This window comes from Giraffa tippelskirchi, chromosome 3 (assembly GCF_054371585.1).
Source record: "Giraffa tippelskirchi isolate mGirTip1 chromosome 3, T2T-mGirTip1v1.2.pri, whole genome shotgun sequence".
In the NCBI taxonomy this organism is placed as follows: domain Eukaryota; kingdom Metazoa; phylum Chordata; class Mammalia; order Artiodactyla; family Giraffidae; genus Giraffa; species Giraffa tippelskirchi.
The window spans coordinates 189156397-189183155 of NC_137277.1; the positions used below are offsets into that span (position 1 = coordinate 189156397).

The 26759-nt window shown below is 45.1% G+C and overlaps 1 protein-coding gene across 4 annotated transcripts in view; it reads right to left on the reverse strand.

Annotated features, from left to right (window-relative positions):
- OTUD3 (OTU deubiquitinase 3) overlaps positions 1 to 24522 on the reverse strand; it is a 36720-nt gene extending 12198 nt beyond the window's left edge. The window contains exons 1-5 of one of the 4 annotated variants that reach the window (XM_081574866.1): positions 24154 to 24522; positions 14268 to 14453; positions 13300 to 13448; positions 8038 to 8150; positions 1008 to 1130 (exon numbers count right to left, since the gene is read on the reverse strand). In XM_081574866.1, coding sequence (XP_081430992.1) covers positions 1008 to 1130; positions 8038 to 8150; positions 13300 to 13448; positions 14268 to 14453; positions 24154 to 24374 — 792 coding nt within the window. In that variant the 5' untranslated portion in view covers positions 24375 to 24522. Of the gene's footprint in view, positions 1 to 1007; positions 1131 to 8037; positions 8151 to 13299; positions 13449 to 14267; positions 14454 to 23816 lie in introns of all 4 variants that reach the window. The other 3 variants (XM_081574868.1, XM_081574870.1, XM_081574869.1) reach the window with 3 other exon arrangements.
- Between the last annotated feature and the right edge of the window lie 2237 nt (positions 24523 to 26759).

The following is a 26759-nucleotide window of genomic DNA, read 5'->3' on the forward strand; positions in this document are numbered from 1 at the left end:
GGCAAAGGTACAGAAGAGACACATTGCAAGTAGGAGTGGTAAGACTTCTAACAGAGAACAACTTGGCAATACCTACCAAGTTATAAATGCACACATCCTCTGATGTAGTAAGAATCTTCTAGGAATTTATTCCACAAATACACCCACGCGTGTGTGAAAAGACACGCATATAAGGCACTGTATGTTGTTTGTGAAAACAAAGTTTGAAAGCCATCTAAAAGTCCATCCAAGGGCCTCTTTGAGCACATTATCATGCATCCACACACCGAATAACTACGGAGCCATTTAACAAGACGTACGACGTCTCTTGTGTCCCGCTATGAATTGAACTCTGAGATGTGTTCCATTTGGGAAGTGCAGAGCAGAACGCTATGCAGAGGGCGCTACAACTGTGGGTGGGAGGAGGAGAATGTATTCCAGCGGAAGCAGAATGCATGCACACACCCACATAATTGTTTGATGTGTAAACATCTCTAGGTGGTTTTATGACATCCTAATAACACTGGCTCCATCACTGTTTACCAGAGAGGTAAGCAAGGGCGACAGAGTGACTTTCACTTAATCTTTTGAAATTACAAAGAAAGCGTATAATCATGTGAGGAAAGACATATGAAATCATGGGGAAAAGCTATACAAGTACGAAAACAGTAACAAAACTGTTGATTCTGTGTATGCTTTATTTTCTTCTTTAGTTTTTCTATAGTTTCCAAATTTCAGATATGAAGCATGAATCAACTTTAAAACACGGAAGTAATTTTAAATGTTTATATAAATTATGCAATCACAGTCATCACTGTTAGGGAAAGCAGTAGAATGACAATTTCATCTGCTGCCCTCACTCAAATGAACAAAGTTAAAAAAAAAAAAAAACAACAACAACCAAGCCCACAGATTCTTAAAGGCAACTTTCTATTAACACGTGACTGGCTTTTGGCTCCAGGGCACGGAGTTCCCGACCTGGTCCCCGCGGGGCTGGGAACACAGAGGACAGAGGCGGCCCTGCTCACCTCCGTCTGCAGGCGCGCGGGCGCTTCTGAGTTGTCGTTGATCCTGCGCACGCTGTCATAGTGCTCGCCATACCGGTAAGCGACGTGTAACTCCCGCCCGTGGCTTTGATCCGTACCGCGGATCTGCAGGCAGAGGGAGAGGAGATGCCAACGAGAATGGACAGTGTCCATGTTGGAAGAGCAAGGCCACCTGACTCCTCAGGGAGCCCAGTCAACAGGCTCTCTACACAAAAGCAACTGGGAGTATCACTGTGATACGTCCTAAGCAATTTTTGAATTATCTTTCTCCCACTCATGTGTGTATGATTCCATGTACTTAATATGCCACTAAATGGAAATAAAGCCATTTGAAAAGGCATGTTCAAAAACCAGGGGCAAATTTACCATGAGTTAAGTAAGTCTAAGTTTCAAGAGTGTCAGGACCCCTCAGCCCCTCAAATGTTCAGGTTCCTTCCAAGAAGGAAGGCCCAGAGGCAGATGCAGATTTGTGAGGCTTGCATCTCAGACAACTGGGGGCCCTCTTTGAAGAAAAAAATATATAAAGTTACAAATATAAAATTGCTATCACCCCTCCCAAGACCTTGAAAAGGAGCCATAAAATTGAAGGATGTGATTTCATTAGCTTCACAGAAAATCCACCCTGTCCTTAAAACAAAAACAGCATTTTTCATCAAACACATACTGAGAAACACACAAACGTCCCACCTGTATCAATTTCAAAACAGAACTAGGTACAGTTGAGCAGTCCTGCTGCACTGCTCACCCCAGAGGTACTGCTCATGAGGCGTTCTGGGTGAACGTGCCCCAGAGCACAGCCCGACCAGAACAGCGCTCCAGGGAGTCATGCAAAACAGACGCCCTGAAATGAAGCCTGGGCGTTTTCCCCAAACCACCACCTCCACAGAAACTCTACAATAATCCTCAGTCTGTCCTTTAGAAAGCTGTGACTGTCTGTTAAACCCCCCAAATATCAGCACCTCCTTATTTTTGTTCAAAGTCATAGGCAGTTAAGACATTATTATTAAATAGTATCTGTGGTCTAATAACATAGCAAAACCATGGAACAAACAGGAACCACACAAGTCTAGGAGTCAGAATCACAGACGTTTTCTCCAGGTGGAGTATCTAGGGCTCAGTGTGCAGCGAGTCTGGTTTTGACACATGCAGAGTAGAGCGCACTGCTCATCTCCCAGGAAGAACACTGGAAAGGAAATCAGCCAACTAGAATCTGTGAGCGACATCATCCCTACAGCACTTACATATTTAAGTAATAACACACACTATGTATGCATTATCCAGAGGAAAAAAATAACTTGAGCACCAGTCACCAAATTGTTAACTGTGCTGCTCATGGCAAGGGAGATCACAGAGGACTTTCATTTCCTACCTCACACGTATCTATATTGTTTACAGAAGCATATATTCCATCTGTAGCCAAAAAAAAAAAAGGGAGGCTCTGAGTATAAACCTCCTCATTATTAAAGAAAGAGCTCCTACTCAAGACAGTAGCAACCAATTCAGTTTTAATTCTCATATTTTATCAGAGACTTCACTGGGGTTAGAGGTGATGGGGGAGATCTAGTGGGTAATTCCAGTATACAGAAAATGTATTTATTTTAAAAACATATACTTTGAATATTAAGCAATCCATGAAAGGGGACACTATAGAAATAAATGGATTTGAAAAAAACAAAAGTCTAACTATGACGAATATCTTCCACAACAACCTAGAAAATTAAGAAACTTTTAAAAAGTTATTGATGGAGGAATAGGCAAGCTGTAGTTACTAAGTTGGCACTGAGTATATTCCTTCAAGAACAGGATCATTATGTTGCATATTCAAATGACTCTGATGACTTCTGCTAAGCAGTGAAGATGTAAGGACAAAAAACTGGGACAACAAAGGAGGGAACCAGTCTTCTTGACTCAAAAGACATCCTGAGGAAGAGAGCGCCTCGGTAAACACGACAGCTCTCCTCGGTGGGCACGCGACGACACAACCCAGAGAGGAGCACACGCAGGTATCGTGCCTCCGACACGACCCAGAGAAGAGCCCAGGCAGGTGTTGCTGGCTCCGACACGACCCAGAGAAGAGCACAGGCAGGCGTTGCCAGCGTCGCTGCCTCCGGCTCACCGTGTCCCTGTACAGTACGAGTCCTCTCTGGTCTAGGGAGTGGCTAATCTACCCCGTCGCAGTGCGAATGTTAGAAGGTCTTCATGCCGGACACAAAAAGCGATCTGCTCCGTTTAAGTGGCGCTCTGGGAAGGCAAGACTGTGCTGTGCTGCGCTTAGCTGCTCAGTCGTGTCCAGCTCTGCAACTCGACAGATTACAGCCCACCGGGCTCCTCTGTCCTGGGGATTCTCCAGGTCAGAATACGGAGTGGGCTACCATGCCCTCCTCCAGGGAATCTTCCCAACCCAGGAATCAAACCGGGGTCTCCTGCATTGCAGGCGGATTCTTTACCAGCTGAGCTACCAGGGAAAACCCAAAGGCAAAACTGCAAGAGACAAATGAGATTAGTGGTTACAAGAATCTGGGGAGAGAAGGTACCAGTGACTACAAAGAGGCATGAGGTAACTTTTTGGGGTAGTGGAAATATTCTATGTGTAGGAAGCGGTGGCATTTACATGACTATGTCCAAACACAAATTATACATTAGAGAAGGGTGAATTTTGATATATGTGAATTATATCTCTATAACTGACTTTATCTTTAAAGTCAATTAAAAGCTAGAGCAAAAGCTAAGCAAAGGAATAAGCAGTTTTCAGTTCAGTTCAGTTCAGTCGCTCAGTCGTGTCCGACTCTCCGCAACCCCATGAATCGCAGCACGCCAGGCCTCTCTGTCCATCACCAACTCCCGGAGTCTACCCAAACCCATGTTCATCGAGTCGGTGATGCCATCCAACCATCTCATCCTCTGTCGTCCCCTTCTCCTCCCGCCCCCAATCCTACCCAGCATTAGGGTCTTTTCCAATGAGTCAACCCTTCGCATGAGGTGGTCAAAGTATTGGAGCTTCAGCTTCAACATCAGACCTTCCAATGAACACCCAGGATTGATCTCTTTTAGGATGGATTGATTGGATCTCCTTGCAGTCCAAGAAACTCTCGAGTCTTCTCCAACACCACAGTTCAAAAGCATCAATTCTGCGGCGCTCAGCTTTCTTCACCGTCCAACTCTCACATCCATACATGACCACTGGAAAAACCATAGTCTTGACTAGACGGACTTTTGCTGGCAGAGTAATGTCTCTGCTTTTAAACATGCTATCTAGGTTGGCCATAACTTTCCTTCCAAGTAGTAAGCGTCTTTTAATTTCATGGCTGCAGTCACCATCAGCAGTGATTCTGGAGCCCAAAAAAGTAAAGTCTGACACTGTTTCCACTGTTTCCCCATCTATTTCCCATGGAGTGATGGGACCAGATGCCATGATCTTAGTTTTCTGAACGTTGAGCTTTAAGACAACTTTTTCACTCTCCTCCTTCACCTTCATCAAGAGGCTCTTTAGTTCTTCTTCACTTTCTGCCATAAGGGTGGTGTCATGCGCATATCTGAGGTTATTGATATTTCTCCCGGCAATCTTGATTCCAGCTTGTGTTTCTTCCAGCCCAGAGTTTCTCATGATGTACTCTGCATAGAAGTTAAATAAGCAGGGTGACAATATACAGCCTTGACGTACTCCTTTTCCTATTTGGAACCAGTCTGTTGTTCCATGTCCAGTTCTAACTGTTGCTTCCTGACCTGCATACACGTTTCTCAAGAGACAGGTCAGATGGTCTGGTATTCCCATCTCTTTCAGAATTTTCCACAGTTGATTGTGATCCACACAGTCAAAGGCTTTGGCATAGTCAATAAAGCAGAAATAGATGTTTTTCTGGAACTCTCTTGCTTTTTCGATGATCCAGCGGATATTGGCAATTTGATCTCTGGTTCCTCTGCCTTTTCTAAAACCAGCTTGAACGTCTGGAAGTTCACGGTTCACGTATTGCTGAAGCCTGGCTTGGAGAATTTTGAGCATTACTTTACTAGCATGTGAGATGAGTGCAATTGTGCGGTAGTTTGAGCATTCTTTGGCATTGCCTTTCTTTGGGATTGGAATGAAGACTGACCTCTTCCAGTCCTGTGGCCACTGCTGAGTTTTCCAAATTTGCTGGCATATCGAGTGCAGCACTTTCACAGCATCACCTTTGAGGATTTGAAATAGCTCAACTGGAATTCCATCACCTCCACTAGCTTTGTTCGTAGTGATGCTTTCTAAGGCCCACTTGACTTCACGTTCCAGGATGTCTGGCCTAGGTGAGTGATCACACCATCGTGATTATCTGGGTCGTGAAGATCTTTTTTGTACAGTTCTTCTGTGTATTCTTGCCACTTCTTCTTAATATCTTCTGCTTCTGTTAGGTCCATACCATTTCTGTCCTTTATCGAGCCTATCTTTGCATGAAATGTTCCCTTGGTATCTCTAATTTTCTTGAAGAGGTCTCTAGTCTTTCCCAATCTGTTGTTTTCCTCTATTTGTTTGCACTGATCGCTGAGGAAGGCTTTCTTATCTCTCCTTGCTATTCTTTGGAACTCTGCATTCAGATGAGAATATCTTTCCTTTTCTCCTTTGCTTTTCGCTTCTCTTCTCTTCCAAGCTATCTGTAAGACCTCCTCAGACAGCCATTTTGCTTTTTTGCATTTCTTTTCCATGGGGATTTTCTTGATCCCTGTCTCCTGTACAATGTCACGAACCTCTGTCCATAGTTCATCAGGCACTCTGTCTATCAGGTCTAGTCCCTTAAATCTATTTGTCACTTCCACTGTATACTCATAAGGGATTTGATCTAGGTCATACCTGAATGGTCTAGTGGTTTTCCCTACTTTCTTCAATTTAAGTCTGAATTTGGCAATAAGGAGTTCATGATCTGAGCCACAGTCTGCTCCAGGTCTTGTTTTTGCTGACTGTATAGAGCTTCTCCATCTTTGGCTGCAAAGAATATAATCAATCTGATTTCGGTGTTGACCATCTGGTGATGTCCACGTGTAGAGTGTTCTCTTGTGTTGTTGGAATAGGGTGTTTGCTATGACCAGTGCATTCTCCTGGCAAAACTCTATTAGCCTTTGCCCTGCTTCATTCTGTACTCCAAGGCCAAACTTGCCTGTTATGCCAGGTGTTTCTTGACTTCCTACTTTTGCATTCCAGTCCCCTATAATGAAAAGGACATCTTTTTTGGGTGTTAGTTCTAGAAGGTCTTGTAGGTCTTCATAGAATCGTTCAACTTCAGCTTCTTCGGCGTTACTGGTCGGGGCATAGACTTGGATTACCGTGATATTGAATGGTTTGCCTTGGAAGCGAACAGAGATCATTCTGTCGTTTTTGAGATAAGCAGTTTAGAAAGGAATATATATGCAGGTGGTACAGGAAAATGGGCTTCCCTGGTGGCTTAGACAAAAAAGAATTTGCCTGCAATGCAGGAGACACAGGTTTGATCCCTGGGTTGGGAAGTACCCTTGGAGAAGGAAATGGCAACCCACTCCACTATTCTTGCTGGAGAATCCCTTAGACAGAGGAGCCTAACGGGCTACAATCCATGGGATCCCAAAGAGTCAACCATGGCTAAGCAACTAAAACTTCACTTTTCACAGGAAAACAATGAGGAAAAAAAGGTCACTGTTACCTCTGTAATAGTATGATATACAGAGATATTACGTGTGGGGATACACACGTGTATACACGTGTAGATACACACAGACGGGTGTATCTACGTGTGTGTGCGTGCTCAGTCGCTCAGTCATGTCTGACGCTTTCCAACTCCATGGACTGTAGCCATCAGGCCCCTCTCTCCATGGGATTTCCCAGGCAAGAGTGCTGGAGTGCGCGGCCATCTCCTCCTCCAAGGGATCTTCCCAACCCAGGGATAGAACCCGAGTCTCCTGAAGCTCCTGCGTTGCAGGCGTATTCTTTACCACTGAACCAGTTCTTAAAATGTGACACTGTGATATGTCTCATCCCAGTTACATATGAATGTTTTTATATTTAAGAGTGTGTGTGAATAACATGGATACACACTAAAATGTTAACAGCAATTATCTCTGAAGAGTGTGACTGGGTGATTTTTATTTGCCTTTATGGGCTTTTCTGAAATTTCGAATTGTTCTATAATCATTATGTTTCACTTTCTAACCTAAAAAAAAAAGCTAGAAATGGGCGAGTAGCAGAGAAGGTGTTGGAGCAGATCTGATGGAACCACCTGACCAGTCTCCCGGAGTTGAGCCACAAGATGAAAAGGGCAAGGAGGGCAAGTAAGGGGTGGCCTGTGTACATTTTCATACCGACCTTTGACCTTCCATACTCCAGAATGTTTGGGTTAATGGACTGTTTGGGAGAGCAGGTTAATTTAGAACAGCAAACGTCATTTAGAATACCAAAGGCAAGGGCGAAGGGGTATGAGGAGGGGAAAGGAGGCCTAAGCGGCTCAACACTGTGCTCTGCCGTCCCACGGCACAAACTGAACACGTGTAAAATCTTACTTGCTGCAGAAACACCATCAGAATGCTATGGATAGCTGGGGAGAGCACAGACATAGACCTTGACGCCCTAGGCCATGAAATTTTGTTGTTCAAAAGTTCTTTTTTAGCAACAGTTTATTATAGTGAATTTGGTCTTTGTTTCTCTCCATCTAAAAAACAAAAACATACACATGGAACAGGTATATTCAAACTAGAATCTGTATGCAAATCCTCTGAATTCTCATTTAGAGATTTTTACAAAATTATTTATGCTATTTCCACATTAGGCTCTCTGCCCCAAATCACCCAATTAACTAACTGCTGAGTAATATTTCTGGCATTTTAAGTCTCTGAATTATACGTCAGACTCCATTCGTAATGCAGGGTTTAATTCCAAGCCACCAAAGCTTGGTGAGGTTCACAGTCCAAGCTATCCGCCATAGTTCAATATCATCAGTCAAGCCCCATTATCTCAGGATATCCCCAAAGCTAATTTTTAAATAAAGGCTTCACATGAATTCCTCAACAGATGACCTACCTGCCACAAAGGGGCATTAAGTTGATGAATCACCACATTCAACTGATGATTTCTTGCAAAGGCTACAATTGCATCATTGCCAGCAAATGTTCCAGGCTTTGCCAAACTGGCCACTGTATGGAAGGACATAGGAGAGAAAGAAAAATGAAGTCTTTATAATGGAAAAACCCAAATGCAAACACGCTTTCTTGTTTATTTAGTTCCAAAAATGAGAAATCAGGATGTATGCCTGGAAAAGTCCAATAGCTTTGTCAGAGTCTAGCAGTGTGTACATGTCCATTCCAAACTCCCTATCTTTTCCCCCATACTTGCCCCTGGAAACCGTAAGTTTGTTCTCTATCTCATAAGTCACTTTTAATCCTCAAAATAGCCCTCTGAAAGAAGTGAAAGAGGTATTATCATGCACACCATCTTACAGATGAGGAAACTAAGGCACAGGGCAGTTTGTAACTGTGCCCAAGGTCACAAGTCAGTACACAGCAGAGCCGAGTTTTATCCCAGGCATCCTGACTCCAAGATCTTGGCTCCTGGCCACTCCATTATACAGCCTGTCACAATTTGCCCTCAAGGAGTTTACAACCAGTGGGGGACAAACAACAAGAAAACAGACACTGCTGATATGCAGGTGCTTCAGGAAAGAAACTCCTAGTAAAGCATGCCTACACAAAGACAAGCTTGAACTTTGCCCCTGGCTCCTGGGAGAGAACCTCTAAACCCCTGGCATTTCCCAAGTGATAGGGGTGTTTCTGTTATTCACAGTGGGCCCCTCAGCCACATCTAACTGTTTATGCTAAGTTTATGCATGAGGTGACTTTTGGTGGACCTCTCTGATCAAGTCACACTAGAAAGACCTCAGGGACTAGAGAATGATTTCAACCACATAGGCAATCAATCAATAATATCTACATAATGAAAGCCTAATAAAAATTCTGGACATTGATGTTTGGGTGAGGTTCCCTGGTTGACAATACTGTGTATTGTGTAATAACTTTCCGAGATTTTACCATTGTGTAACCTTTCAAGATTCTCAGTTCAGTTCAGTCGCTCAGTCATGTCTGACTCTTTGCGACCCCATGAATCGCAGCACGCCAGGCCTCCCTGTCCATCACCAACTCCCGGAGTTTACCCAAACCCAGGTCCATTGAGTCGGTAATGCCATCCAACCATCTCATCCTCCGTCGTCCCCTTCTCCTCCTGCCCCCAATCCTTCCCAGCATCAGGGTCTTTTCAAATGAGTCAGCGCTTCGAATCAGGTGGCCAAAGTATTAGAGTTTCAGCTTCAACATCAGTCCTTCCAATGAACACCCAGGACTGATCTCCTTTAGGATGGACTGGTTGGATCTCCTTGCAGTCCAAGGGACCCTCAAGAGTCTTCTCCAACGATTCTACCCTTTGGCTAATTTGACCTGGATCTTTTCCTTGTAATACACTATATAACTATGAGTATAACTAACAGACTTCAGTGAGCTCTGTGAGTCCTTCTAGCAAATTATCAAACATGAGGATGGTTCTGAGAAACCACAAATTTGCAGCTGGTGTCAGAAGTCAGGGGAGTCTTAAGTAAGACTGTGTCCTCAAACCCTGCAGCTTGGCTAACTCCAGGTGGGAAACATAAGCAAGTCTGAACCGTGGGGAGGGGAGGGGAACTGTACCAGATAAGCTTCTCGGCTGACACAACTACACTGCTTCCCAAAGGGCAGGTAAAAAACAAACAGGAGAGGAATGGATGGCGTTCAGGAATGGATGGTGTTCCAAGCAGAAGCGAGAAAGAGAACACGATGAGTTTACGGACCGCACAGTATTGGCAGGAACTTAGAATGCCGAGATCGGGATGGCAGGGTGGGGGAGCAAGAAAATATACTGGGAAATGGCAAGAGGGTAGGGAAACAAGAAAATCACTGATCACAAAGGCTAAAGTGTTGGAACGTTCTTGAGGTCAATGGGGAGCTGCCCACAAGTGTTAGGGGAAGACCCATGTGATATATGTTTGGATCATCTCTCTGGCTTCCACGTGGAAAGCAAAGTGAAGGGATCAGGAGGCAATGAGACCAATCCAAAGAGTACTGGAGAAATCTAGGCAAGTGGTCAGAGGCCTGATTCTATGAGGCAGCAGAAGTGAGGAAAAATACATTGAAGGAAAAGTGACAAGACTTCACAAGGGAGTAGTATGAGAAGTCATTAAGAACATCCAGGTTTCTGGTGGGTATCTGTTTAGTCAGGGAAAGATGATGCTGATTCTCCAAAGCCACAGACCAAAAGAAAGACACGGCCAGATGCAAGGATAACAAGTCCTGAAGAGTTAAGTGAGCCAGTCAATTATCCCATCAACAAATATGAGTGTCGACCATGTGCCAGCCATTGCCACAGTGGGGAAGAGACACAGTTCCTGCCCTCAAGGATTTCACAGTGTAACAAGGCAGACACTAAAAACACATAACTATAAGAGCGGTAAACGTAACAAGTCCAGGCCTCCACCGGCACAGAATGCGCAGACTGCCAGGTTTCGGCTTCCTTCTGCTACGGCCATCAGAGCCAGCACCCACTAGGGTGCCCGGCCATCAGAGCCAGCACCCACTAGGGTACCCGACCATGACACGGCACCTGTTCACCTAAGGTCCCGCCACACCCCTAAATCCACCACATGGTCTTCATGAAAAGGGTCAAAGCAGAATTTCAAGTCACAAACTAAAGATTCTCTTCACATAAAATATTTATTGAATCGATGACTCATGTTATATATCATTAAACAACAAAACCTGCTCCATATATCCACATTTCATCTATAAACTGGTGACCATCTAATTAACCGGTGTCTGCTGGGCAAAAAATGATCCAGGAAAAGGACCGTGAGAACTCAATGACTAGAATAAACTACTCAGTGGAGCTTCGCTGCTGTGTCTCTCTTGCTGCTTGTGCTAATGAATGCGTGCTTTTGCAGTGATGAGTGAGAAAAGCTTCCTGTTCGAATGTGTTCCTCCTGCTGCCTTTTAAATTATTAAAGCACAGCTACCCTAGCCATTCCCCAAGCACAACTTCAAAACCATCTTTGTCTCTACACCACCAGCCCCGCCCCCCCGCCCCCTCCAATGAGGCCTGTCAATTACACTACCAAACTGGGGGCTGGTCTGGACCCACTCACCATCCCCAGGAACAGCCCTGGTGGAAACGCGCCCATCCCTCCATCTACCAATGTGCAGAGCCCTCCACCTCAGCCCACCCACTCCTGACTGGTTCCCAGAGCCAGCGCTCCAAAACACAGAAGGATTCTCCTTCCTGAGACAGGTAAGACTGTGAGCCCCGCAATGAAAATGCTCTTCGTGAAACATAAATATATCAGCACCTAGCATAGCAGTCTCAGTCAACAATTGTCAGAATCAAGCTTAAACTCATAAGTATTTTCTACTAGATTGGAGCCTATTAAAGTACTCATTTAAATCCCTGACTTGCCTCAAAGAAACCAATTTGTGTCTGGGTTTGGGAGAGAAATTAAAATGACCTTACTGATTTTTCTGATTATAAAAGTAATTCATGATCATTTAAAAATCTGAAAATCTACAGAAGGTAATTTAAATACTCAATAGTCCCAGGATCCCCAGATGGCTGGCACTTACTAAGAACTTATTTTAATTGCATCATCTAGTTTACTCTTTACCAAAACCCCCTATAAATTAGGTCCTATTATCTCCCCTTAATAGAAGTTGTTGAAAGACAGTGAGTGGTTTCTGAAAAATAACTGGAGCCAAGAGTTATAAACCATAACTAACAACCATAAACTGTTAGCATCTTTCCAGACTTGCAGATGATATCACTCTAATAGCAGAAAGCAAAGGGGAACTAAAGAACCTCTTGATGAGAGTGAAAGAGGAGAGTGAAAAATCTGGCTTAAAACTCAACATTCAAAAAACTAAGATCATGGCAACTGGTCCCATCATTTTGAGGCAAATAGAAGGGGGAAAAAGGTGAAACAGTGACAGAGTTTATTTTCCTGCGCTCTGCAAGAAATCACTGCAGGTCGTGACTGCAGCCATGAAATTCAAAGATGCTTGCTTCCTAGAAGAAAAACTATGACAAATGTAGACAGTATATTAAAAAGCAGAGACACCCCTTTGCCAACAAAGGTCCGTATAGTCAAAGCTATGGTTTTTCCAGTAGTCATGTATGGATGTAAGAGCTAGACCATAAAGAAGGGTGAGCACCAAAGAATTGAGGTTTTCAAACTATGGTGCTGGAGAAGACTCTTGAGAGCCCCTTGGACTACAAAATCAAACCAGTCAAACGTGAAGGAAATCAACACTGAACAGTCATTGGAAGGACTGATGCTGAAGCTCCAATACTTTGGCCACCTGATACGAAGAGTCAACTCACTGGAAAAGACCCTGATGCTGGGAAAGCCTGAAGGCAGAAGGAGAAGGGGACGACAGAGGATGAGATGGTTGGATGGCATCACCAACTCAATGGACATGAGTTTGAGTAAGCTCTGGGAGGTAGTGAAAGACAGGGAAGCCTGGCGTGCTGCAGTCTATGGGGTCGCAAAGAGTCAGACAACAACAACAGACTTCTAATTTGTTTTGTATAAATACACCTTTTAAAAATGGGGTCAATCTTGGACGGCCCAGGTGGTGCAGTAGATAGGAATTCACCTGCCAATGCAGGGGACAGAGGTTCAATCCCTATTCTGGGAAGATCCCACTTACTGCGGGGCAACTAAGTCCGTGTACCACAACTACTGAGCCTGCACTCCAAAGCCCTCAAGCCGCAACTACCAAGTCTGCATGCTGCAACCATGAAGCCTGTGTGTCCAGAGCCCGTGCTCTACCACAAGAGAAGCCCCTGCAGTGAGAAAGCCCGGCGCTGCAGTGAAGAGTAGCCCCCTCCCTGAAACTAGAGAAAGCCCGTGTGCAGCAACGAAGACAAGGCACAGCCAAAAATAAATAAATAAGTTTTTTTTTAAAATAGGATCAATCTAAACACATTGTTTTATAACCTGCTTCCCCCCTTCTCCCTTCCCCTCCACCCCAAATAAAAAGTCACTTTTTATAATTAACATCATCATTTTTATTAATAGCACCTACATCTAAACCTACTGATTCCTAACTGCCTAGCATGGTGCCTGTTACAGAGCAGACAAACAAATATTTTTTGAATAAAAAAATGCCATAATTTATGTAATCAAATCCCTAGCTGGGAGGGTCAGGGATGCTAATGGATTTAATTACCCAATGCATTATTCCTAGAGGATCCAGTGTCCCACAGTGAACCTACCATGTTTCTCAAAAGGAATGTCATCTTCTACAAAGGGTTCAAAATCTTCCCGCTGCTTTATCATGTAGTCCACTGTCTCTTGTCGGTGCTTGAGATGATTTCGCGAGTGTCCTTCCAACTGATCACCAAGAGCTCTGAATAGGCAATTGCTATCAAAACAAAAATGCTGGTCAAGACCTTTTAAAAATGAACTTAGTTCATCTAAAACAATGATGCTTCACGCCAGGCCATCCAAGGAAATCTTTCACACAGACAAGAGATAAAGCTTCAAGTCTCTGACTGTCTAGGACTCTTCCCAGACACCAGGGGCAGGAGAGCACTAGGGAACATACTCAAGCACATTACCTTTCTGAGAGGCAACAGACAAGAATCCTATTCCCCATTTACAAGCTGGCTGACTCAGGAAAGCTACTGAACTTCTCTGAGCCTCCACTGCTTCAACAAGTGGAGTTGGTGATTTACTAACCTCCTGAAGACAGGGTCCACACACTATGGGCCACTCCACACCTAAGGGGTATGACACCCAGATCTCCTTCCAAAATGGTAAATCATATCTACTACCTCTTTTCTGAAAGCCCTTCCACTATAGCTACCCAGCTAACTAATCATTCACCTAACAAGTATCAAAAACACAGCAATTTGTCAAGCTCCCAACAGAAGCAGGAGAAGGCAATGGCACCCCACTCCAGTACTCTTGCCTGGGAAATCCCATGGATGGAGGAGCCTGGTGGGCTGCAGTCCATGGGGTGGCTAAGAGTCGGACACGACTGAGCGACTTCACTTTCACTTTTCCCTTTCATGCACTGGAGAAGGAAATGGCAACCCACTCCAGTATTCTTGCCTGGAGAATCCCAGGGGCGACGGAGCCTGGTGGGCTGCCGTCTATGGGGTCGCACAGAGTCGGACACAACTGAAGCGACTTAGCAGCAGCAGCAGCAGCAGCAGCAATAGAAGCAAGCAAACCTCACATCCTGTTTCGAGTCCTGAGGACACGGTGGAGAAAGGCGTGGAAAGGAAAGCGCTGGGACAGCCCGCAGGCACAGCTCACAGGGACACTCTCCCTCCTCGGCACCTCTCCCCTCACCCAAAGAGCCACAGTGCTGCTCCTATTCCGGCCAAATGAAAATTCTCCGAGTTTTCCTTTTGTTTTCTTCCTAAAGTTAAAATGCTGGTAATAAATTTTCAGAGTTTACTTTCACACCCCTTAACGGCTTCTAAAATTCCAAACTACATCACAAACACAGAGCCCAGATACACAGAGACTGAAACACAACCTGGCATCCTCAAAACCAAGGAAAGAGCCATTTTGAAGCCAAACAGTTGCCCGCTTTCCCATCAAACTGTTTACTCTTCCAAATGATGACATTCTAATTCCAAAATATAAACTCATCACTTCTCAAAGGACTTCAGACCTAAATGTTTGGTGACAGAAGGTTTTCTTATTTTCAACTTAGAAAAGTGAGTTTTCGACAGAAAGTCCAAGAGAGGCAGGAATCTCTTCAAACATATAAGGATTTATACTTTGGGGGGGGGGGCAGGGAAGAGGGAAGATTTTAAAAGACAACAGATTCTATAAGCAAAAGAATCCAAGAAACTCTGCATCTATCTGCGGCAACACTCTAGAAGGGATTGGAACATACAGTTCTATACACTAGAATGAGGGGTCTGTTGCTAAAATCTAACAATGGTGGTCTTTTTTCAACCACAGTGGGAAAAAAGGAAGCCAGTGGTTAAGATGTTCTCAATTTTGAGCTTCTCTCTCAAACTCTTCTTAAACCTTTACCAACTGCCACCACTAGTTTACTCCTAAATTTCATTTAAGAGGTATGATTTGGCAAAAAATTACATATAGTTATTTTACATTTGATATCTCAAAATTCATGGTGTTCTACAGAAAGTAACATGCTTTCTAAGAACTTTTAGTAACAGGGGCAAATATTCCACACACACAAGTCAAAAAAGTAGGGAGAAAACTGTGTACACTGCATAAGCTCAACCATGTTCATCTGCATACCAGGTACACAGACGCAGAAACACACACAAATGTATGCAAGGATAAAGCACTGAAACCATCACTTAAGCAGCTCTGACAACATGCCTGGGACTGTTCCAAACACTTTACATGTATTAAGAGAGTCTGGTCCTTACGGTTAACTCTATGAGACACGCACAATTACTATCCCCCTACGGTAAAGTGCCCAAGGTCACAAATCAGTAGGTGGTGCATCCAGGATTCAATGCCAGGCACCAAAATGTTAGTGACGTTATCCCTGGGTAGTGGAGTTAGGAGTGTCAAACGTTAAATGTCAAACTTACTTAAAATATTAAATATGCTTTTCTATATTTAAAAAAAGTTTCCTCAAGCTCACTAAAAATAGTCAAAATGAAAAATCAAGATAGATGAATCACTTCCTTTTCTAACAGTTACATGGCAATGACACAGGAAATGTGAACAAACACTACAAATGACCGGGTCCCTTTAGGGAGCCCAGGAAGAGCACTCACCATCCTCATGAGAATAGTGCGGCCAGTGCCCGAAGGGCCTTCAGGAGATCCCAGCCGTTTTCTGGGCCCACGCCCTCACCTACTACCCTAGAGCAGTGCTTCTCCTCCCTCACACTGTTGATATTCTGGACAATCCTTTGTCCCACGTGCTGGAAGATGTTCAGCAGCATCTTTGGCCTCTACCGACTAGATGCCGGTAGCACCACTACCCCTGCTCTCCCTGCCAGTTGTGACAGCCAAAAATATTTCCAGCCGTTGTCCTCCCCACTTCAGAACCACGTCACTATCCCTACAGGTACACATACAAAGGCCATCAATTACACAAGTAGCACGCAAGGGCTTTCGGTGCTCAATAATTTAGCGTGAGACAATATTACAACATAGACATAAAAATAATGGGCTCTTAGGGTGCAGTTGGGCTTCCCAAGTGGCACTAGTGGTCAAGAACCCGCCTGTCAATGCAGGAGACAGAAGAGACATGGGTTCCATCCCTGAGCTGGGAAGAGCCCCTGGAGGAGGAAATGGCAACCCACTCCAGTATTTTTGCCTGGAGAATCCAATGGACAAGAGAGCCTGGTGGGCTAGAGTCTAGAGGGTTGAAGAGTTGGACATGACTGACGTGACTTAACACACACACAGGGTGCAGTACTAGTACAATATGCAGAAAAATGGGCGGCGGGTCAGGTTTTGTTCCCTTGTGGCTCAGCTGGTAAAGAATCCACCTCCAGTGCAGAAAACCCCGGTCTGATTCCTGGGTCGGGAAGATCCGCTGGAGAAGAGATAGGCTACCCACTCCATGTTCCTGGGCTTCTCTGGTGGCTCAGCTGGTGAAGAATCTGCCTGCAGTGTGGGAGACCTGGGTTCGATCCCTGGGTTGGGAAGATCCCTGGGAAAAGGGAATGACTACCCACTTCAGTATTCCAGCCTGAAGAATTTCATGGACTGTATAGTCCATGGGGTCGCAAAAAGTCAGACATGATTGAGTTGACTTTCATTTTTGAGGTCAGACTACTGCTAGAGTATTAGATATAATTCTGATCAGGACATTTTAAGGTATGTTCAAATGACGTGATGTGGCTTTAAACCTAGTGACCTTCAGCCTGAAGAAGGCTCCACGGCACATGAGAGCTGCCTCCAACTGTCTGTCATGGTGAAAGGGATGTTATCCTTGTACAATAAAACTAAAACCAACACAAGGAAGTTACAGAGACAGAGACAAAAGGCAACTTTGTGTTAGCTTTATACAGACAGACTGCACAGACTAAGGATTCTGTACATTTCTATTGTCAAGCCTCAGGAACTGTCCACTTACGTGCTATACAATATGGTTGCCACTATCCACAGGTGATTACTAACCACTTGAAATGCGGTTAATCCAAATTCATGTGTGTTTTAAGTGTAGAATACTGGATTTTGAACAGTATCTTTAAAACGTAAAGTATCTCATTAAATTTTGTTACATTGACTATATATTGAAATGATATTTTAGGTACAGTGGCTTGCCATATATACTAAAATTAATTTCATCTGTTTCATTTTACTTTTTTAATATGGCTACTGAAAAATTTTCAAATTATACATGTGGTTCTGATTTCGATCAGGCAGCGATGGGCTCAATCACTGACTCTCAAAGTATGATCTCTGACTAGCAACTTGAGCACTGCCTGAGAACTCGCTCAAAATGAAAATTCTGAGCCCTCCGCCCCAGGCCTGCTGAATCAAACTCTCTGGGGGTGGGACCCAGCAATCTTGTCTCTCCAAGGATTTAATTAGCCCTCCAAGTGATTCTGTTTTATGCTAAAGTTTGAGCAACACTAGGATCTAGACTCTAAATTAGGAGTTCTCAATTAAACTGCACTCTAGAAGCACATGTGGACCTTTTTTTTTCAATTATTCAAAACCAGGCCCCGCTGCCTGAGATTCTGGTGTGGCTGATCTGGGGCAGAGCACACTCACTGTATTTTTTCCAAAGTTCCCCAAGTGATTCTATTGTGCCACCAAGGTGGAAAACCACTGAGCAAGACCCAAAAGATGAGGCTGCTGTACAGGTGATGCAGGAACTAATGGATATTGTAGATACCCTTCTGTCACTAAAATCCTACAATTATAAAAACAAGGTAAAACTTTAAAAATAAAACAACTGGTCTGAGACAGAAATAAGGAGCTAAAATTAATGATTCTTTAATGCTTTAATATTAGAACACTACTAGTTAGTCCTGTAATTTGAGGCTACACTTAGGAAGATACAACCAGATATAGTTCAGAGAAATGTTAATATTGTACTGCCTAATCCAATTAGAGATTCTGTTCATGCTACATTCAATCATGTTTTTAAGGACCACATCAAAGTTAAATTATTTCCTGTTTTGAAACTGAATCCAATTTATGTGGGTCCACCCTCCAGACAACACAATAAATATGAAGGTGGCCCATGAAGCATTACCACACGCCATAAGCAGCTCCCTCATTAACCCACGCTACAATGATCCAGCTCACATAAAGGCTACATTACAGAATATCAGCTGGTTTATTCCCAAGCACCCAAAGGTTCCAGCATGCTACAAGTGCCACAGTGCCAACAATGAATACACTTATATAGCGAGGTACTATCTTGGGCTATTCAATATTCTTATCAGACCAGAATAGAAAGTCAGACGAGTGGAGACTTGATTATTTTTTCATTACCTAACTTCATATTTCACCAACAGTACTCAAGAAATATCAACAAACAAAATAATCCATTGATATCTACTAACCCGTAACATACACAGGAAGCACCATCCACTGCACAGTGATAAAGCCTGTCTTCACCAGATCCAAAAGTGACACAATACTTAAGAGGACTAAACAGCCCACTGCATGGCACTCATGGGAAGAATTTGTGAATGGAAAGGGGCTCACTTCAGGGAGCCCACAAAGGAGGAATTACCATTATCATTTTACCTAACACTGTCCAAAGAAATGGAATTCCATCACCTCCACTAGCTTTGTTCGTAGTGATGCTTTCTAAGGCCCACTTGACCTCACATTCCAGGATGTCTGGCTCTAGGTGAGTGATCACAGCATGGTGATTATCTGGGTCATGAAGATCTTTTTTGTACAGTTCTTCTGTGTATTCTTGCCACCTCTTCTTAATATCTTCTGCTTCTGTTAGGTCTATAACATTTCTGTCCTTTATTGAGCCCATCTTTGCATGAAATGTTCCCTTGGTATCTCTAATTTTCTTGAAGAGATCTCTAGTCTTTCCCAATCTGTTGTTTTCCTCTATTTCTTTGCAATCATTGCTGAGGAAGGCTTTCTTATCTCTCCTTGCTATTCTTTGGAACTCTGCATTCAGATGGAAATATCTTCCCTTTTCTCCTTTGCTTTTCGCTTCTCTTCTTTTCCCAGCTATTTGTAAAGCCTCCTCAGACAGCCATTTTGCTTTTTTGCATTTCTTTTCCATGGATGGTCTTGATCCCTGTCTCCTGTACAATGTCATGAACCTCTGTCCATAGTTCCTCAGGCACTCTGTCTATCAGATCAAGTCCCTTAAATCTATTTCTCCCTTTCACTGTATAATCATAAGGGATTTGATTTAGGTCATAACTGAATGGTCTAGTGGTTTTCCCTACTTTCTTCAATTTAAGTCTGAATTTGGCAATAAGGAGTTCATGATCTGAGCCACAGTCTGCTCCAGGTCTTGTTTTTGCTGACTGTATAGAGCTTCTCCATCTTTGGCTGCAAAGAATATAATCAATCTGATTTCGGTGTTGACCATCTGGTGATGTCCATGTGTAGAGTCTTCCCTTGTGTTGTTGGAAGACGGTGTTTGCTATGACCAGTGCGTTCTCTTGGCAAAACTCTATTAGCCTTTGCCCTGCTTCATTCTGTACTCCAAGGGCTAATTTGCCTGTTACTCCAGGTGTTTCCTGAGTTCCTACTTTTGCATTCCAGTCCCCTATAATGAAAAGGACATCTTTTTTGGGTGTTAGTTCTAAAAGGTCTTGTAGGTCTTCATAGAATGGTTCAACTTCAGCTTCTTCAGTGTTACTGGTCGGGGCATAGACTTGGATTACCGTGATACTGAATGGTTTGCCTTGGAAACGGACAGAGATCATTCTGTTGTTTTTGAGATTGCATCCAAGTACTGCATTTCGGACTCTTTTGTTGACCATGACGGCTACTCCCATTTCTTCTAAGGGATTCCTGCCCACAGTAGTAGATACAATGGTCATCTGAGTTAAATTCATCCATTCCAGTCCATCTTAGTTCACTGATTCCTAGAATGTCGACGTTCACTCTTGCCATCTCCTGTTTGACCACTTTCAATTTGCCTTGATTCACAGACCTAACATTCCAGGTTCCTGTGCAATATTTCTCTTTACAGCATCAGACTTTGCTTCTATCACCAGTCACATCCACAGCTGGGTATTGTTTTTGCTTTGGCTCCACGCCATCATTCTTTCTGGAGTTATTTCTCCACTGATCTCCATTAGCATATTGGGCACCTACAAACCTTGGGAGTTCATCTTTCAGTGTCCTATCAGTGTCCTGGAAACGGTCAGTTTTCATTCCATTCCCAAAGAAAGGCAATGCCAAAGAATGCTCAAACTACCGCACAATTGCACTCATCTCACACGCTAGTAAAGTAATGCTCAAAATTCTCCAAGCCAGGCTTCAACAATACGTGAACCGTGAAATTCCAGATGTTCAAGCTGGTTTTAGAAAAGGCAGAGGAACCAGAGATAAAATTGCCAACATCCGCTGGATCATCGAAAAAGCAAGAGAGTTCCAGAAAAACATCTATGTCTACTTTATTGACTATGCCAAAGCCTTTGACTGTGTGGATCACAATAAACTGTGGAAAATCCTGAAAGAGATGGGAATACCAGACCATCTGACCTGTCTCTTGAGAAACCTGTATGCAGGTCAGGAAGCAACAGTTAGAACTGGACATGGAACAACAGACTGGTTCCAAATAGGAAAAGGAGTACGTCAAGGCTGTATATTGTCACCCTGCTTATTTAACTTATATGCAGAGTACATGAGAGACGCTGGGCTGGAAGAAACACAAGCGGGAATCAAGACTGCCGGGAGAAATATCAATAACCTCAGATGTGCAGATGACACCACTCTTATGGCAGAAAGCGAAGGAGAACTAAAGAGCCTCTTGATGAAAGTGAAAGAGGAGAGTGAAAAAGTTGGCTTAAAGCTCAACATTCAGAAAACTAAGATCATGGCATCTGGTCCCATCATTTCATGGGAAATAGATGGGGAAACAGTGGAAACAGTGTCAGACTTCATTTTTGGGGCTCCAAAATCACTGCAGATGGTGATTGCAGTCATGAAATTAAAAGACGTTTACTCCTTGGAAGGAAGGTTATGACCAACCTAGATAGCATATTTAAAAGCAGAGACATTACTTTGCCAACAAAGGTCCGTCTAGTGAAGGCTATGGTTTTTCCAGTGGTCATGTATGGATGTGAGAGTTGGACGATAAAGAAAGCTGAGCACCAAAGAATTGATGCTTTTGAACTGTGGTGTTGGAGAAGACTCTTGAGAGTCCCTTGGACTGCAAGGAGATCCAACCAGTCCATCCTAAAGGAGATCAGTCCTGGGTGTTCATTGGAAGGACTGATGTTGAAGCTGAAACTCCAATACTTTGGCCACCTCATGCAAAGAGTTGACTCATTGGAAAAGACCCTAATGCTGGGAAAGATTGGGGGCAGGAGGAGAAGGGGACGACAGAGGATGAGATGGTTGGATGGCATCACCGACTCGATGGACATCGGTTTGGGTTCCAGGAGTTGGTGATGGACAGGGAGGCCTGGCGTGCTGCGATTCATGCGGTTGCAAAGAGTCGGACACGACTGAGCGACTGAACTGAACTGAACTGAACTGTCCAAAGAACAGGGACGTCAGAAGGGAGAGACATGAGCACTGCAGTCACATTGGCCTCCGGCCTTGTCATACTCAACAATTTGCAGATCTCTCAAAAATAAAGTGCTCCTGTGCGTTTAAACATATTATTCCTCAGTCTGGAACGCTCTTTTGGCATATTTTTATTGGCCCTTCATGACCCAGCCTGAGAATGACCTTCTCTGAGAGGCATCCAGCACAGGGTAGGTTTCGATGAACATGTGCTGAATGAACGCGGTTTCCCTGGCCACTTTAGGGAGTGCTGGCCGCTTCCTTCTCAATAGTATGCTATAATCAGTCACTGTAAAGAATGTATCAACTTGTATTTTAATTATTTATACCCTTCATTCTTAAAGTATGGCCCAGTTTGGGAAGGGAAGGTGTCTCTGAGACCTTTTCAGAGTTCAGACTCCAAAACTAACATGTTAGTTATCCTTTTCACTCTATTCTCTCACGAGTGTACAGTGGAACTTTCTAAAGGCTCCTTGATATATGATATCTGATGTTATCACTCTGAAAGCTAATATAATGTGTTCATGTACCATCTTTTTACTTTATTTTACTTTCTCATATAGTAAATATTGATAACTATAATCCACATAAGCCAAAGCTCTTTGGAGTCCTCATTCATTTTTAAGAGTGTAAAGGGATCCTAAGACCAGTGAGACCTGCTGTCACGTTTCTCTCTTACTAGGCAATGTATTCCCAGCACCTTCCTCACCAATGTTTGCCAAATTAACTAAAGAAATATGCTCTCTTCAGGGGCAGGGGAGCAGAAGTAGTAGTCCCAAAGTTTCCCATAGCATTATGAAAACTCCCTCAAGATTTTACAACTCCCTGTGCTGCAATTCCTGCTCATAAGCAACCTTCTGTTGAGTGTGTCAGTCTCCTGGACACACTGACAGTGGGAATACCATCCCCAGTATAGCAGACACAAGCAATCCAATCATTTGTAAGGAAGAGTCAGACACCAGCTCAGTCCCACCAAATTCAACTGGTACTTCGGTTTATATACCAATGTCTTGTGCTTATGAGTGGCTAATGCCCAGAATATTTAATAAACTCTATTTGACAAAAATCAAGGTAATAGGCTAAAAGCAAGACCCAGCAAAGCAACCTTTTAACTGTAGTGAGTCCACTAAGAAAATGCCTCTTTGAGGGGCCCTGCTAAGGGTCTGGGTGGCCTTCCTCTGTAACATTATCATTCATTTATTCAACAAAAATGCACTGAATGCCTTTAATGTACCAGGCACTGTGTTAGGTGGTGGCGAATAAGTTGCAATCAAGTTCTAAATCCAATCTGCCTAAAACACTGCACATATGTAGGAAAACTGGGAAAGGTAAATTAAGGCCAGTTCATAAACAGTCTTGATTAATAAGGTGCAACATAATGTAATCCAGGAAACATTTTCCTGCCCCTATTTCACGCTTAAGGCTAAGGCAATTCTGTATGGTCTTTAGCTTCATCTTATTCTTGCCTCTTGTCCTAGCTGAGCCCCCAAATGAAGGAAGAAACAATAGCCAGGTTGTTATTAATACTGTCTCTTTCACAGCGCCACAGTCCTGCAACCAGACTCCCTTTTACCTACCCCCACAGTGGGGATGCTAACTGATCTCCTCCCCTCTCCCTACCCTTTTTCTTCTTTCCTCCACACTCCTGGATCCATATCCCTCTTCCTGGGGCCATTTTTCCTTCCTATCACCCCTTCTCTCCCTCCTACTACCGCGTTTGTTTACCCCGTGTTCTTTCAAAAAGCTGGATCAACAAAGTTGGACTTAGATTCCTGTCTAAACCTCCCAAGCAACCCTGGGTAAGCGCCACTGCTTACAGAGGAGAAACTGAAGTCCATGCAAGTAAGAATTAAGAGAAGCTGCCTTCAGCTTAGCAAAGGACAGGCCCTCGCAGGCCTAATTTCCCGAGTGTGGCAAGAGGGCAATGACCAACAGTAAGGGCTCAAAGGAGTCTGAGCGTCGTGTCAAGCGGGGCTCACACCTCTGAGTCTGTCTGACCGTCATTGTGACAGCTCTTCACACGGCCCTAAGTCACCTTTTTTGGGGGCGGGGGGGCACTGGCTCCATCTCATTCCCTCAGGTCTCGGCTTAAAAGTCACCTTTTTGCGGAGGGGGCGGCTGGCTCCATCTCATTCCCTCAGGTCTCGGCTTAAAAGTCACCTTTGGGGGGGGGGGAGGCGGGTGGCTCCATCTCATTCCCTCAGGTCTCGGCTTAAAAGTCACCTTTTTGGGGGGAGGGGTGCGGGGGCTTCCCGGGCCCGATCTAAGGGAGACTCGCTCCACTATTCTGTCAGGACGCCATACAGTTCGCCACGCGGAGGACCACTGGGGACGCCTCGAGCGTCTAGAGAGGAGATGCCTGGCGGGCTCGCGCTCTGGGCCGCCGACGCCAAGCCCCGGCGCGAACCGCGGCGCCGCCCCCCGACCCCGCCTCACCCGTCCCCCGGCACCTCCCGCAGCTTCAGCCCCAGGGCCTGCAGCTGGTTGGCGAAGCTGACGAACTCCTCCTCGCAGCCTCCGCCGCCGCCGGACTCCGGCCGGTTCCGCCGCTCCTTGGCCAGGGCCCGGCGCGCCGCCCGCTCGTCCCGCTTGCGCTCGGCCTCGGCTTTGCGGCTGCCGCTGCCCGGCCGGCCCTTGGTGGCCTGCTTCCGGGACATGGCCTTGGCCCCCGCGGCCCGCAGCCGCAGGAGGAAGAGCCGCAGGACAGCCGGGACGGCCGCCTCAGTGGCCGAGGAGACGAAGCGGCGCGGGCTACGGAGCCCGGCGACGGCGACGCGACCCCCGCGCCTGCGCCGGCTTGAGGCCGGGGAGGGAGGGGCGGGGAGCGGCACCTCGGTCACGTGACGGGGCCCCGCCCCCAGCCAGGCCGGGCCGACAAGCGCCGTAGAGAGCTCTCCGGGAGAGCTAGAGGGGCACCGGTGTCTGTTGGCGCCGCTCCTCCCCCTGGCGGAGAACGGTCCTTCAAGTGCGGCGCCGCTGGGACCGGAGAGGGACAGGGAAAGGTCAGAGCCAGCCTTGGTTCCAGAGCCCACAGTGAAGTCGCTCAGTCGTGTCCGACTCTTGGCGACTCCAGGGACTGTAGTCTACCCGGCTCCTCCGTCCATGGGATTCTCCAGGCAAGAGTACTGGAGTGGGTTGCCATTCCCTTCTCCAGGGGATCTTCCCAGCCCAGGGAGGGAACCTGGGTCTCTCACATTACAGGCAGATTCTTTACTATCTTAAAGCTGAGCGCTGAAGAATTGATGCTTTTGAACTGCGGTGTTGGAGAAGACTCTTTACAGCCCCTTGGATTGCAAGGAGCTCCAACCAGTCCATCATAAAGGAGATCAGTCCTGAGTGTTCATTCATTGGAAGGACGGATGTTGAAGTTGAAACTACAATAGTTTGGCCACCTGATGGGAAGAACTGACTCATTTGAAAAGACCTTGATCCTGGGAAAGTTTGAAGGCAGGAGGAGGGGACGACAGAGGATGAGATGGTTGGATGGCGTCATCAACTCAACGGACATGGGTTTGGGTAAACTCCGGGAGTTGGTGATGGACAGGGAGGTCTGGCGTGCTGCAGCCCATGGGGTGGCAAAGAGTCGGACACGACTGAGCGACTGAACTGAACTGAACTGAACTCTTTGCTATCTGAGCCACCAGGGAAGCCTGACGGCCCAGCCCACACAGTTGATTTAATCCTGCCCTTCTCTCCTTCTCTACCTCCTCTCATAACTCAGCAGTAGCCCTTTTCCAGAACCACTGTCTCCTCTTAATAATCTGGATCTCGTCCTAAGGCCACCAACCTAGGTTTATCTGAACCAAGGGTTTTCATGGGACACGGGACTTTCGATTTCAAAAACAGGGACAGCACCAGGCAAACCAAAGTAGCTGGGTAACCCTGATCCACATCTAGCTCCCCTAAAAGCTAACTCCATCAGTAATCGCCTCTCCCCTGCAGAATCCCTCTTCTACCTCATTCCGGGCGCTCTTTCTTAATGCTGTCTCTTCCCACAGGTGTTGCCATGGTGTTGTCTACCTCTTGACCCTCCAGACAGCCTCTTTCACCATTTCTGTAAATGTTCCTAAAGTTTCTGCCCTTAATAATTTCATTTTCTCACTCTACCTACAAGTTCCCCTTTGGGAATAGCCTCCGTTTCCTCGTTTCAACTAGCATATTTATCTTCAGCTCTTGTGTTAGATGCAGGTGTAGCATTGAATCAAAGAGGCACGGCCATTGTCCTCAAGGAGCCCAGATTCCAGTGAGACATACAGGCAAGGATACAGCAGTTTCCATGCTGCGTGACATATGTTATCAAGAGTGCAAAAAGTGGAGTGAAAAATGCAAAATATTTTCCCAGAAGAGCTGCGTTCTAGGCTGAAGCTCACAGGATGAGTAGGACTTGGCCAGACTAAGACGGTTAAAAGAGAGGGGATTGTGTGTCCAACACCAGAGCTCTACTTTGAGGAACTGAAGGAAGTTTAATTTGACCAATGAGCCCAGAACTTGAGTTATGAGATAGGAGATGAAAGAAAAGGTCAGTTCTGAGCACAGTTTTGTAGGCTAGATGAAAGAGTTTAGTCCAAGTCCTTAGAGCCATGGGGAGCCACTGAAGCATTTTCATCCAGAACTGACATGAGTGGGCTTACCTTTAAAATACATCCTTGGCTTTAGTTAGGAGAATGGGTTGCAGGTGCAATGCCAGGCAGGAAGTTCCTGTAGCTATCCAGAGACAGGAGATGGTGATATGAGGCTGAGTCTGGGATGGAAAGGAAGAGGAGTAGATTGGAAAGATAGAGTCACGTGCTAGAAAAAGTTCATGAAACAGAATTGGACTGAACTGTTGTGGAATGTTTCACACGCTTCTCTGAAGGTACTGAAATTCCTGCTCTACAGATCCCCCTTTTATTCTCGGAGAGACCATGAATTATGCCTGAGCCCGCCTTTTCTTGCAACAGACATTCCAAGGCCTGCAGCAACCCCTCAGCTTATATTTAGTTAAGTAGGGAGGCAGTGCTAGGAACGGAAAACCCCTGGACAGGATGGTAGAGACCCAGATT